This window comes from Symphalangus syndactylus, chromosome 6, assembly GCF_028878055.3.
Source record: "Symphalangus syndactylus isolate Jambi chromosome 6, NHGRI_mSymSyn1-v2.1_pri, whole genome shotgun sequence".
NCBI lineage: Eukaryota > Metazoa > Chordata > Mammalia > Primates > Hylobatidae > Symphalangus > Symphalangus syndactylus.
This window is the reverse complement of record NC_072428.2, coordinates 121,327,922-121,342,768: the sequence shown is the minus strand read 5'-3', so window position 1 is coordinate 121,342,768 and position 14,847 is coordinate 121,327,922. Positions and strand designations below refer to the sequence as shown.

At 35.8% G+C, this 14,847-nt stretch overlaps 1 protein-coding gene across 6 annotated transcripts in view; it reads right to left on the bottom strand.

The window, feature by feature from the left end:
• Positions 1–14,847, bottom strand: part of MKLN1 (muskelin 1) — a 397,154-nt gene that overhangs the window by 50,554 nt on the left and 331,753 nt on the right. For all 6 annotated transcript variants that reach the window (XM_055284047.2, XM_055284046.2, XM_063641641.1 and 3 more), the window contains 2 exons: positions 12,777–12,889; positions 3,979–4,191 (listed from right to left, as the gene is read on the bottom strand). In XM_055284047.2, the coding sequence (XP_055140022.1) occupies positions 3,979–4,191; positions 12,777–12,889 (326 nt within the window). The remainder of the gene's footprint in view (positions 1–3,978; positions 4,192–12,776; positions 12,890–14,847) is intronic.

Here is a 14,847-nt window from a genome sequence, read left to right as displayed (position 1 = left end):
TCAGTTTGGCCCCATCCACTGCCTCCGTTGAGGGCTCCATTGGAGCTGGGTCACATTTCCCTTTCTGAAGTACTTCAGACTCAATCACTCCAAATATCTGGGAACTATGCTGAAAATCTTTAGGTACTCACATTAAATGAGTCTATTTCCATTTTTTATTAACTCACAGATTCATACTAATGGCCAATCTTTGTTACCAACCCCCTACCTTTCTACTTTGTATGGCTACAAAGAGAGTTTCTTTCTTTTTGAGGATATTCAAGCTTAATTTTGATGTGGTTTATTCTCATTTATTTACAGGGCTGAAGTATAAACATCTTTATCTTGGTAGTTCTTCCTAGCATACCAGTTTAAACCAAGAAGCCCTTTAATATTTGATTTCCACTCTTTTGATTTGTTTTGTCATTTTTACTCTCCGAAAAAATTTCTGAAAAGCTAGTAAACTTATTAAACTCAGTGTGATAATGTCTTTTCCATCAAAGACTTAAAAAAATCTTTAAAGCCAAAAGTTTAAAGACTATTCATTTATTATATCAGGGGTTAGATATTTAATTTTTAAAATCAAAATAGTGGATAACCACTTATTTTCCTGGGAAAAATTATTTTTTGAACCTGAAAATGACTTTATTTTACCCATCACAGGAATACAAGATTGGTAAGGGTTTGGCTGGGTTCAAAATAATCTCCTCCTCACAAAATTTGAAGATATTGCTATAAAGGCTTCTAAGTATCCAATGTTGCCCAGCCTACCACCTCCCTTCTACAAACCTCCAAAAATGCCTCATGACCCAGTGAGAATATCAATGAGCTGAGATCTTCAATTCTTCAACTGAAGTTTTTCCTGCTACTTCTTGGCTAGCTCACTTTCCATTTTCTAGTAATTTCCACAAAAAGTGACTACACTTGAAGGACAGTTTGGCTAGATATAAAATTCTTGGCTCACACTGTCTTTTCTTGAGTGTCTTCTAGATGTTGCTCTATTATCTCCTGGCACTGAAAGTAGATGTAGAGAAATCTGATACCAGTCTCATTTTAGTTCTCTTATAGGTGACTTGACCATTTTGTCTACTTGCTGTATAAAATGATCTCTTATCTTTTATAGTCAATGTTATTGATATACATCTTAGAGTTAAGTATTTGGGTAAACTTTTTCTGAATATAGTATGCCCATTTGATATGCGGAGTAAAATCTTTCTTCAGGAAAATGTTCTTGAATTCAATTGATAAATATTTGTTTTTTCCATTGTTTTGGCTTTCTTCTTTAAAGTCTCCAGTTATATATATATGTTGGCTCTCCTCTGCCTACCTTCCCTGGTTAATCATTTTTACCTCTTTGTTTTATCTCATTCCTATGCTATATGATCACTACCTATTCTTCTTTACGCTCTTTGTAGATAAGTCTTCATTTCTGAAAGGGGTAATATACTGGGATATAACTTTCATTTATTGTTATTTTTCTTTTTATTGCTTTTCTTTAGAATGTCTCTCTAAAGCTTTGTTACTTATTGCTTTTTAGTTTTTCATATGTAATTGAGTTGAATTTCCCTGGATCAGATAACTTTACAGAGGATTTCTATAGAAGGTGGATGTTCTTGCTCAAGAACTCCTTCCTCTGTTGCTACTGAATTGAATGGCTCCTTCAAAATATGGCACTTCTGGTGAAGCCATACCTTCTCTAATTCTATGAATCTCATCCGGCTTACAGGGCTGATCTCAAGCTTTGAGCTCCCCAAGTTTCTTACTGGCCATTCCAAAAGGAGCCATCATTCCCAGTGTGTTTCCTTCACTTTTACAAAATAGTGCTTTCTGACACATATCACCTCTGGATCTTTCTGGGTACTTTACCCATGTTAATTCACTGATTCTTCTAGTGGCTGCTCTCCGTGCAATATGTGCCCTGTCCCTGACACTTCTCACTATGACGTACAACTGCTAGGCTCCCTTTGCTTTCCCAGGTCTCCCTATTACACTGTTGTGGGCTTCAACAAAAGTTCTGAATATTTCAGTTGTTTCTGACTAAACTTACAAGGCATTGGGGGTTGTGGGTTTACTCTAGCTCTTGGTTTTGCTGAGAGAGACTGTGTGTGTGTGTGTGTGTGTGTGTGTTTAAATCTTTTTGCTTGATTACCATTATTCCTGGAAAACCACACAAAGCAACATCAAGGAAAGCTTGAGAACTAAACTGCCACTATGTTCTTAAGAAATCCAGATGTCTTTAAATTTTATTTTTTAAATATGTTAAAATTAAAAATGGCAAATAGCTTTTAAGCAAGTTTGTATGTATAGCTTTCTCTTATTTTTTATCAAATTTGAACGTTAAGTGTTAAATCCTAAATTGTCATGAACACCACAAGCTATTCTTGGAGTGTCATAAACACTACAAGTGTAAGTTCTAACTTACAGCTTTATTTGTATGAAATTGAATAGCAAATGCAGGAGTATACAGATTACTTGCTCACTTTTACAGGGCTAGTTGTTGCCTGAATTAGTACTGAAATCCTTGTTTCTTCACCCCCAGTGTTCTGCTGTACCATCTAACCAGTTGAAAACCATGCATTATTTAACAACACCCAGCTTTCAAGAAACATCCTATTTTATAAAAGTCAAGAGAAACAAAGGCCACACACAAGAACTCTCTATGTGCTACTCCTAAGCTATTCTTTTTTCAACTTGTAAAAAAAAAAAAAAGACATCAGCATCTTTTGTAAAAGAAATATGTAACCATTTGGGAACAAAAGAATTAATTGTTCCCTAACAATATTATCTGCTGATGTTTTTAAAATATCAGAACCAGCCTAACTTTTCTTGGCATGCTTATTTTCCACATGAAGAACATTGAGGGTGTTAGCAGGGATGTGCATAGCTTTGTGGAGCTCAGTTAAATAGAGCCAACAGAAGTTCCAAATTTAAGCTGGGGAGTATTTCGAAGAATACTGGTTTTGATTTTCTACCTACCACTTAACTTGATAGGCATAACTCACTGTTCCTCTCCTTACCATTCCCCTATAACAATTATATGTTAATAGAAATATGGCAATAGGATAGTTTAAAAGCAAATAATTAACAAAAATCTATAAAGACATGATAAATAAAGACCCTGGGTTCTAACTCCTAGATAAGATTTTAGGTCTCACCTAAGTTTTGTCATAATTCTAGCACCACCTCTCATTTCCCAAATACTAGATAATTTATATCAATACAGAGTTATAGATTTTTAAAGTCTTTTTCTCCTCGATACATCAAAAAAATCTTTGGACGTGGGTTCAGCCAGGTAAAAACTTGCTTATGGAATTCAAAATGGTTACTGTCTTTTTTGACCTACATTAAATTTGTATGGAAGAAGTATTTAAAGACAGGTAACAATGATAATGACAATGATGGGGCTAATGAGAGCTACATGTATATTAATATTAAAATGGCTTACAATGAGGCTATGTTCAGTCTTCTAGTCTACAACATTATTGTATAATTTCTATTGGTGCTGAGTTTAATCTAGTATGTCAAATTCCTCTCTAGGTTTATACAATTTTGTGACTATAAACAAAACAAAATATATTTCCCTCTAACTGGAAGAAAAGCTCTAGATTTCATCTAGTTCATTATAAAGTGATTTTCCATTTCTTACAGGAATGTAGAATAAGAAATATAATTAAAAGGGTAAGTTGTTATTGTTATGATTTATGCATATGCATTATAAAACTAAATGTTTTTCCTAATATTGCTCCATCTACTCTCTAAAGTTTCTATAAATCAACAATCTATGTCCTGAGATCTTCATATTCTACCCTGCAACAAACAAGAGAAAAAAATCTAAAGAATAACTTTATACCTACTGAAACAACAATTATTATTACTGTCATAGATATTTGTCATGGAAAACACTACTAGACAACTCAGCATAACATCTAACACAAACTCTAATTGCAAGAATCACTAAGCACTGATTAATTCCATCATATATTTAACTGTGCATCAAACCTGATGATCAAACACCAATTTCGGCCCTCCATCAGCAGCAGTATCCTCACTTAGTAACATCCATGTGTTTGTATCAATGTCGTAACGATAGAAGTCACTTTTCAGAGATTTGCTGTTCCTCACAGAGGAATCCAAGTAACGCCCCAATGTGTAGATTTGCCTCCGTTGAATGTCAATGCACATTTTATGACACGATCTGGCACTAGGACCATTCTATATATAGAGAGAGAAAATAAATAAACAAATAAATAAATAAATGAAAGAGCAAAAAAAAATCAAAGAATAATAGAAAAATTAAATGTCATTTTTTATTACCTTTCATTAAAAGGTTTCTCAGAAACTCACATCAAGTCAACCAATATGAGTCCAACACTAGGCTTAACTCTCTAAAGGAAAGCAAAAGCACTAAGCAGTAGGAGACATAAATCTTACCTTAGAAATGCTTAAAATCTACCAGGAAAGATGAGATGAACTACACTGCAGCTTATGGCACTCTGTTTATAACATCTGTATGGTTTCTACCATATACTGCACTGCATTTTAGTCATTACGCACAGAGTTCAATTCCCTATTACATGACAATCTAAGACATGTTTGGTCTTTATGAACATTTTTGTATTTCTCATCAGAATCTAGCACAAAAGAGAATCAGTGAATTTCAAAATTAGAAGAAACATCAATAAAATCTCTAGTTTAATCACTTGGACACAGGGCGGGGAACATCACACACCGGGGACTGTCAGGGGGGTGGGGACCAGGGCGAGGGATAGCATTAGGAGAAATACCTAATGTAAATGATGAGTTGATGGGTGCACCAAACCAACATGGCACATGTATACTTATCTATCAAACCTGCACACTGTGCACATGTACCCTAGAACTTAGAGTATAATAAAAGAAAATTAAAAAAAATAAAATCTCTAGTTTTCTCCTTTTAAAGATGAGAAAATACAAGCCTAACAAGGAAATATAAGACCAGGATGATACCTTTAATAAGCTAGTGACAGAAACTAATAAGAATCCAAGTCTATCACTTCTTTATCCATCCTTTACATTGTAAAATTAATTTTCCTGATTGAATAGCACAGCTACAGTAAATAAATAGGGAATAATATTAAGAATCAGTATATTATCAATAAATTAATTAGCTGGTATCACTTGTATCACAAGACCCAAAAAATATTGTAGTATAGTCAAAAGGGTTCATTGGGGAAAAAGAACTTCAATTGCACAGGGTTTAATTAGTTGAAAGGGGGAAAGGAAAGGAAACTAATGTTTGTTAAACAACTCCCAAGTTCTGTTTACACTATTACTGTGTATGTGGGTGTTCCATTTAATCCTTATAACAACCCCGTATGGAAATATTATCACCATTTCACAGAGTCCACTGTCACAAAACTAGGAAGTAAGATAGCAAATCTACGCCCTTGTGTACCAGAGCCAAAAACTGGGCTCTTTCACAATTTCAGATTATTTTTTTCTAGAAGAAAAACAAAGGCAAAAATACACTTGTTAATACAGTCTATGCAGTATAACTGAGATGAAGAGTTCTTGCTGCAGAAATAACAGAATTGATGTATGAAGTGGACATAGGAAGCCTGATGAATGACTGACAGAGGAGACAATTTATGATCTTGTAGGCAATAAAGAACTATTGGTGGTTTCTAAAGCAAGATATAACATAAAAAGGCAGTATTCTAAGAAGAGTAATCTAGCAGTATTAATTAAGTGACATGAAGGAATATTAGGCAGGAAGAACGGTATTTTGACAATGAAGTTGATGTGAATGTACACTTTAATATTCATACTAATTATTATTTGTAAACTTATTTTAAAATATTTTTGTCAAAGAATATCTTCAGCAAATAAGGTGAAAATTTTATTTAAGAAAGGATTGCCTCCATAAATAATCTCAAAAACAAAGACGGAGTAACATATAATAAATCTATGCCATAATGCATAGTGTAAAACTTGAAATTTTAATAAGAGAATAGAACTTCTTGCGTCAACTAAATTAGCACAAATAATATTAAAATGATGACCAAATTATATACCAAGAAAAAAGAAATAAAGATAGGTCAATAGACTAGAAAACATGGAAAAAAATAGAGAAAATTAACAAAGTTGGTTCTTTGAAAGACTGATAGAATTATAAACAACTGGCAGACTAATTTTTTACAAAGGAAGGGAAAATACAAATTGCCAGTACCAGAAATGAAAGCAAGATTAACACTACAAACTTCCTAGAAATGAAAAAAGAGAGAGAGAATACTATCAAAAACATAGGTAAAATCTGACAATGTAGATAAAAGATATAATTCCTTAAAAAAACCTAACTTACCAAGATGACATGAGATGAAAGAGGAAAATCTGAAGTAATTACACATACTGAAAAACTGAATTCATAATTGCCTACATATCTATGCTGGTAAATTATATCAAGCACTTAAGGAAAAAATGGTATCAGTTTTAGACAAAATTTTTCAGAAAATCGAGGAAAAAAGAAAAACTCTACTGTTTATCCACATTCTCTTCCATTCCTAGCTTATTTTATGAGGCCAACATAACACTGAAACCAAATAACAATATTACAAAGGAGAAGGAAGAGAAGGGGAAGAAGGAGGAAGAAATGGGGAAGAGGTGGAGAAATCATTTACAGGTGGCTAGGACCCCTTACAAATATAGACAAAACCAATCTTTAGCAAAATATTACCAAACAGCAGTAGTAATATATGAAAAGAATATTTTACAACAAAAAGGTATTTATCTCAGGAATGTAAATCAATCAGGATAATCTGCCATATTAACAGAATAAAGAAGAAAAAACACAATTATATCAATACATATGTAAAAAGAGCATTTGGTAAAATTCATCACCTATTCATGAACAAAGCTCATAGCAAAATAGGAATAGAAAGACTTTCAATCTGATAACATGTAAGAAAATGTAAAATTTAGTTTTTCTAAATGATGATATACTGAACACTCTCCTGCTTAGATATGAAACAAGACAGGGATGTCTTTTCTCACCACTTATATTTAACATTGCTCTGGAAGTTCAAATCAGTGCAATAAAAAAATAAAATAAAGGCTGGGCCTGGTGGCTCATGCCTGTAACCCCATCACTTTGGGAGGCCAAGGCGGGAGGATTCGTTGAGTTAACAAGTTCAAGACTCCTCTGTATGTTCAACATACAGAGACCCTATCTCTACACATAATTTAAAAATTAGCTGGGCATGGAGGCACACACCTATGGTCCCAGCTACTGGGGAAACTGAGGTGGAAGGATCGCTTGAGCCCAGAAGGTCAAGGCTGCAGCAAGCCATGATCATGTCACTGCACTACTCCAGCATGGGCAACAGAGCGAGACTCTGTCTCAAACAAACAAACAAAAAATAAAACAAAATAAAATAAAATTAAAATAAAATAATGATGGAAAAGAGAACAGAAAGAAGAAAAATGACTGCTTCTTTAAAATACTCTAAGAAATAAAAAAGAAGCTATTAGAAATAAGTAAACTTAAAGTGACATGATATGAAGGCAATATTAGCAAACCAATTGTATTTCTCTATATTACCAGCCAACAAATGGAAAATAAAAAATTTTTAAATTCCATTATAATAGCACAAAAAGCAAAATCCACTGATATCAAGTTAACTAAAATATCATAGACCTCTTAAACTGAAAACTCTTAAGAGTGCTGAGAGATAATGAAAACTAAAATAAACGGAGACTAAACCATGTTCGTGGTGTAGAAAGATTCAACATCTTTAAAACACCAATTTGCAGCCAGGCGCAGTGGCTCATGACTGTAATCCCAGCACTTTAAGAAGCTAAGGTGGGTGGATCACCTGAGGTCAGGATTTCGAGACCAGCCTGGCCAACATGGTGAAACCTCATCTCTACTAAAAATACAAAAATTAGCCAGGCGGGTGCCTGTAATCCCAGCTACTCGGGAGGCTGAGGTAGGAGAATCACTTGAACCTGGGAGAAGGGGGTTGCAGTGAGCCAAGATCGCATCATTTGCACTCAAGAGCAAAACTCTGTCTCAAAAAAAAAAAAAAAAAAAAAATTCAAGCAACAAAATAAAACCCACCAATTTGCTCCAAATTAATATATAGATTTATCACATTCCCATCATAATCCCAACAGTTCTAGAAATTGATGACTCTAAAATTTATATATTACCTGACTTCATGAATTACTATAAAGCTACAGTAATTGAGGGAGTGTCATATTGGTTAAGAAGAGACCAAAATATAATAGAACAGAATAGAGTCCACAAAGAGATATATACTTAGATGATCAATTGATTTTTGGCCAAGGTGCCAAAGCAAATCAATGGGTCAAGAAGATAGGGAGTAACCAGAAGTCTCATACATTGCAGGCAAAGTATAAAATGGTATAACCATTTTCGGGGAAGCTCTAAGTTTCATTAATGGATGATAAGAGGGTGAGAGTTTGACGAGTAATGGCATATTTTCATAATCTTGAAATGTCTCCATATAAATTACTTATTAATTATATATTAGACAAATCTGGTGGGCATCTCCTTAACCAAGTGATTGGAGCTAATATGAGACAAACTGACATAATGTGTCTCCTGATATGATATACTGAGGAGATGCTAATGTGATTTATGGGTTATTCTTGCTAAAAATGTATCATCTAAATCCAATCCTAAGAAAACCCACAAACCCAGTTGAAGGATATTCTAAAAAATAGCTGCCCTGTACTCTTTAAAAATCATCAAAGTCAAGAAAGACAAAGAAAGTTTAGGGAACTATTCTAGACTAAAGATGACTAAAGAAGCACAACACCAGAAAGCAATACATGATCATGGTCTAAATTCTGGGCTGGGATTGCAGAGTGACAAGGGATGCCTATAAAGAACATTACTGGGGCATTATTGGGATAATTGTCTATGTCTGAATAGGAACTGTGGACTAGATTAAAGCAGTAGTTCTCAGTGTGGTCTGGGGTCTCCATGGTACTTCAAGGGAGTCTATAAAGTCAAAGTTATTTTTACAATACTAACAAAAAAATTTGTCTTTTCACTCTTATTCTCTTATGAGTGTATGTGAACATTTCCAGAGACTACATGACTTTCTGATACAGCAACTGAATAAAGAAGCATATGAATCCAGATGTCTTTTATTGAACCAAACATTAAAGAGATTTAGAAAACTATATAAAAATGCCACTTGAGGGCCAGGCGCGGTGGCTCACGCCTGTAATCCCAGCACTTTCGGAGGCCGAGGCAGGTGGATTACGAGGTCAAGAGATCGAGACCATCCTGGCCAACATGATGAAACCCTGTCTCTACTAAAAATACAAAAATTAGCCGGGCATGGTGGCAGGCGCCTGTAATCCCAGCTACTCAGGAGGCTGAGGCAGGAGAATCGCTTGAACCCGGGAGGCGGAGGTTTTTCTGAGTCTATTAATTAACTATAATAAATCTGAGCTCCAGTACTGAATCACCACTTTACTCATCTCTACTGACTTTGAACAGAAAGTGTTCTCATCAAAATAATCTCTATATTTTTTCCAGCATGAGTTTTAAAATAATTACTTATTGCATTATAAGTATTACTTACAACATATGTATATGGTATAAAAAAATAACGGAATGAAGTTATCTACCCATACCCAGCTTTAGAAGAATAACATTTAATATTACCTTTGAACTCCCTACCCTCTCTGGATTTTGTATTTATCATTCCCTTTTCTCTAGTATTAATTTCTCATTTAACTTACCTAACCTACTTACTAAAGAGTAAGAATGTGCACATCCTTAAAATACAGACATTTTAAAGAATATGATTCATGCCTTTAAGGAATTCAGATAGGGAAACATGAATATAAATCAATCATTGTAGTAAGCCATTCAAGTATTAGAAGGGGTTAAGTGAGCACATCAAAGGAAGCTTTTAATTCTGCTTGGCGAGGTGAAGAAAGTCTTTACAGAGAAAGTGAAGTCTCAACTGAGTTTTAAAGAATAAGTGGGTATTTATTAGGTAAAGTTAGGGGGAAATCCTCCCTCTGTTATTCCAAACAAGGAAAACCACATTGCCAAAGGACACAGGTGAGAAAGTTGAATAATTCCAGCTACTGTAACTGGCACATGGGAGATGAGGCTGGCAAAGTAATTGAGTAGCAAATCTTGACGAGAAATTTGGAGTTTCTACTCTAAGCAAAAGGAAGTGAGATAAATTGTTTTATTATTGTTGTTGTTATTTACAATTTCCTGTATCTATGCCCTTTAATAGTATCCTGCACTAATTGACTCTGGACTTGGTTACATGATTGCTTTTTGCTATCAGGGCAAGAAAAAAATTGATGGATTGCTCATGTCTACTTCATCCCCTTTGCAGCCCAGCACCTGCCATGAGAACAAGCTCCGGCTAGCCAGTATAAAACAGAGCCAGGCAGTCCCAGCTGAAACCACGCTAGACCAGCTGACAGATAGCTGACTCCTAGACAAATGAATGAGCCCGGCCAAAACCAAAAGAATGACCGAGCCAACCTGTAGACTAATGAGCAAATAAATGCTTATTACTATATGCCACTGAAGTGAGTGCTTGTAATGTAATAAACAGTGTAAACGACAACTGAAACAAAGCCTGAAGCTAACCACAGGGTTTAAGCAGAGCTGTCATAGGATCAAATACGGTATTTGGGGGACTTGTTTTTGGCTGTTTTGTTTTTTTTGTTTTTTTTTTTGAGACAGAGTCTCATTCTGTCGACCAAGCTAGAGTGCAGTGGCGCCATCTCGGCTCAGTGCAACCTCCGCCTCCTGGGTTCAAGGGATTCTCCTGCCTCAGCCTCCCAGTTAGCTGGGATTACAGGCACCTGCTACCATGCCCAGCTAGTTTCTATTTTTAGTACAGATGGGGTTCCACCATGTTGGTCAGGCTGGTCTCGAACTTCTGAGCTCAGGTGATCTGCTGGGCTCGGTCTCCCAAAGTGCTGGGATTACAGGCATGAGCCACTGTGCCTGGCCTTGTTTTTGCTTTGAGACAGGGTCTTGCTCTGTCACCCAGGCTGGAGGCAATGACACAGTAATGGTTCACTGCAGTCTCCACCTCCAGTCCTCAAGCAATCCTCCTGCCTTGGCCTCCCAAAGTACTGTGATTATAGGTGTGAGCCACCACACCGAGACCAAATATGCTTTTTAAAGACTGTGTTGGTGAACACAGAATAGGTCAACAATGGAGACATAAATAGCATAAGAAACCATAAAGTTGAAAAAACTGCTAAAAGGAATGGAGAGGAAAAGACATTTGAAATGTGGTATTGGATGACCTGTTGGATCACGCCAGGCACTTGGAGAACTGTTGGATCTTAGGCACTAATTAGACACATTCACTGAAGAAGAGGGAGGATTTTAGGATGAAACCTAGGCTTAACACAAGAATAATTACAGATGTTATCACCTTAGATTTACAATACTTTAGTAGAAAAAAGTTAGTTTTTTTTTTTTTTTTTTTTTTTTTTAAGATTTGTCTTTTGTTGTTGAAGACAAATAATCATTTCAGAAAACAGTACTTCAATACTGAAAAAGGAAGGCCACTTACACATACTTTCCCGGAGTAAGAAAAGTAAATCAGAATTTCAACATCTATTTGAAAAAATAAAAACTGTCCAGTGATTAATCCCTGGACAGTTTTTATTAACATAGTTTCAGAGTAAGCAAGAACCTAGTTCCCCAGGATTAAAGACACAGCACTAGATCTTTGGAAATGGCCTTCCTAAATCAAAATCAATGGGTTATGAATTAGGCCTTTTTATCTCCTTTTCATTTGAGGCTCCTACTGTTTTGTTATAGTTCATTTTTCACTTTATAACCTGAAACAGTTTAAATGGAGAGTACAATTAAAATGTTCTATAAAGATTTGAAAAAAATAATAAATGAATTAATATTTGCTTTATTCCAGGATATAATCATGCACTTAATTCAAAGCCATAAACCTAAGCCATCTTATTTACTGTGGAAATGCTTTATGTATATGTGCACACACAGACATGCACATGCATACCTATATACAATTTTAATTAAAGATAATATGTATCAGCCAGGCGCAGTGGCTCACGCCTATAATCCCAGTACTTTGGGAGGCCGAGGCAGGTAGATCACGCAGTCAGGAGATCGAGACCATCCTGGATAACATGGTGAAACCCCATCTCTACTAAAATACAAAAAAAATTGGCTGGGTGTGATGGCGGACGCCTGTAGTCCCAGCTACTCGGGAGGCTGAGGCAGGAGAATGGCGTGAACCCAGGAGGCAGAGCTTGCAGTGAGTCGAGATCGTGCCACCGCACTCCAGGCTCCGTCTCAAAAAAAAAAAAGATAATATATATCATTTATGAAAACTGACATATAGTAAAATAACAGAAGCCAAAATAGTGAGATAGTGAGTGTCAAAAACACAATATTCCAGAAGAAATAAAAACAAGATGAACGTTAAAAATAAGAATAGAGGTAGTGGAGACATAAGCAAAAAAGACAGTTACACAGTTACATTTCTAGGCTAAAGCAGTTTAAAAACAAAATGATATAAAAATCCCCATTTCTCTCTCTCTGTCTCTCTCTATAAAACAAATTTGGTTGTGTATCAGTAGCTGAAGAGCCAGTTACAGAAGCTGAAATTCAAGAGTACTTAAAAAAACTTGTTTACCACAAATTCTATTGCTACTACTGCTGATAGACATTAGTGAAGAATATAATCATGCCGAAAAACAAGTGCACATCTATGCCCCTTCTGTAATATAGATGTATGAAAAGCCTGAGAACTTGCCTCTTTTTCAGTGTCTCTAGAGATACATGTCCACTGGTTCTCCTTCACACTGTACGCCCAGAAGTCAGCAAGATCTTGTGTTCCATCCCAGCCACCAAACAAATAAACGGTCTCTATGAAAATCAGAAAAATATGTGTAAAAAAATAAAGGACAAAATAAGCATAAGCACCCAAACCTAGCCAGCTGCTTCTAAGGCCACTTAAAAAGGTACATCTAAATAAATTTTAAAATAAAAATTTTAACCTGGTAACTTTCTCAAATATATACTAGACTAGTATTTCCTAGGCATGAATATATGAAAAGGATGCTGCAGAACCACTATTTTGAGAGATTTATAAAAATACAGATAACTAGGAGGCAAGTCCCAAGATTCTGATTCCACAGGTTTTCAATGGGTAAAAATGGGTCTGTATTTGTAAAGTATCCCAGAAAAATCTAATGTGCAGCTGGTTTGGAGTTTCCGTGTTTGGCCTTGAAAACTTTACATTTACCAGCTTCTTAATAATGCAGCCACTTTTTATCCACTACGGGATTTTTAAATTCAGATTCTAAAAAATAAAAACCCCAGAGGAATATATAGTGTAAAAGTACAGCATAAGAACATTTAGCTGTTTTTGAAAAAAGTCATATTAAAGGCAATTTCTCTCTATTGCTATATCAAAAACAATGGTTAAAACTAGCTTTAAGTTAAAATTAGATATCCTAAGAAAAAGTGATCCATAGCTTTGATATTCCTATAAAAACTGGGGGAAATTTTTCCAGATACATTGTGGTACGTTTAACTCATCAGAAATTATCCTTTAAGTCATTCTAAGTACCTTGAGAATTTGGTTTCTTCTGACTCTGAAATGTCTATTATATTCACGGACTGTATCACTGACAAAACTGATTTTCTTGTTCAGTGAATAATGAATCTTTACACATAACATTGTGCATCATAGATCCTTCTTTATTTTTATTATTTATTTATTTATTTTGAGACAAGGTCTCTCTCTGTTGCCCATGCTGGAGTGCAGTGGTGCAATCATGGCTCACTGCAGCCTCCTGGGTTCAAGCAATCCCCCCACCCCAGCCTCTCGAGTAGCTAGGACTACAAGAATGTGCCACCATGCCCAGCTAACTTTTTTTCTGGGGGGTGGGGAGGTACAGACAGGGGCTCACTATGTTGTCCAGGATGGTATTGAACTCCTGGCCTCAAGCAATCCTCCCGCCTCAGCCTCCCAAAGTACTGGGATTATAGGCATGAGCCACCCCATTCAGCCCCTTCTTCATGCAATAATAGTGTGTTTCCAACTGGGCACAGTGGCTCACGCCTGTAATCCCAGCACTTTGAGGGGCTGAGGCGGGTGGATCACGAGGTCAGGTGTTTGAGACCAGCCTGGCCAACATAGTGAAACCCCGTCTCTACTAAAAATACAAAAAAATTAGCCAGGTGTGGTGACAGGCGCCTGTAATCCCAGCTCTTCGGGAGGCTGAGGCAGGAGAATCACTTGAAGGTGGGAGGCGGAGGTTGCAGGAAGCTGAGATCACACCACTACATTCCAGCCTGGGGTGACAGTGTGAGACTCTTTCAAAAAATAAAAAATAAAAAAAAATAGTTGTTTCCTTTCTTCAAATATTTCCCCCTTTGTAACCATTTTAAGTCTACCAGTTGTATAAGCCAATCAATTATTATCTTTTAATGTTAAATAAAACACTACATGAAAACTGTAAAGTCATGCACTCTCTAACACGCTTTAGGCCTGTACATATGGAAGCTGTCATCTAAGTTACATCCCACCATGCAGGGTTACAATTCAAAGTGTACTTGGAAATACTAGAAGACTATTTAAGAAAACCTTTTGCCATTCACAGAGTTAGGCTATCTTCTAGAAGATTTCTGTCATATTTGCATATAAATTCAAACTCTAAGTAAATTTTTCAAGTGATTTGTCTCTTCTATCCCCCAAATAACATGGGAAATAAAAAAAATAAATGCTTCACTGCTTTCTAGATAAGAACAGGCCACTGGAGCAGGACTGAGTTCTAGTACTAACTGGGTGATCAGTACAGGTCATTTAAACCCCCTAG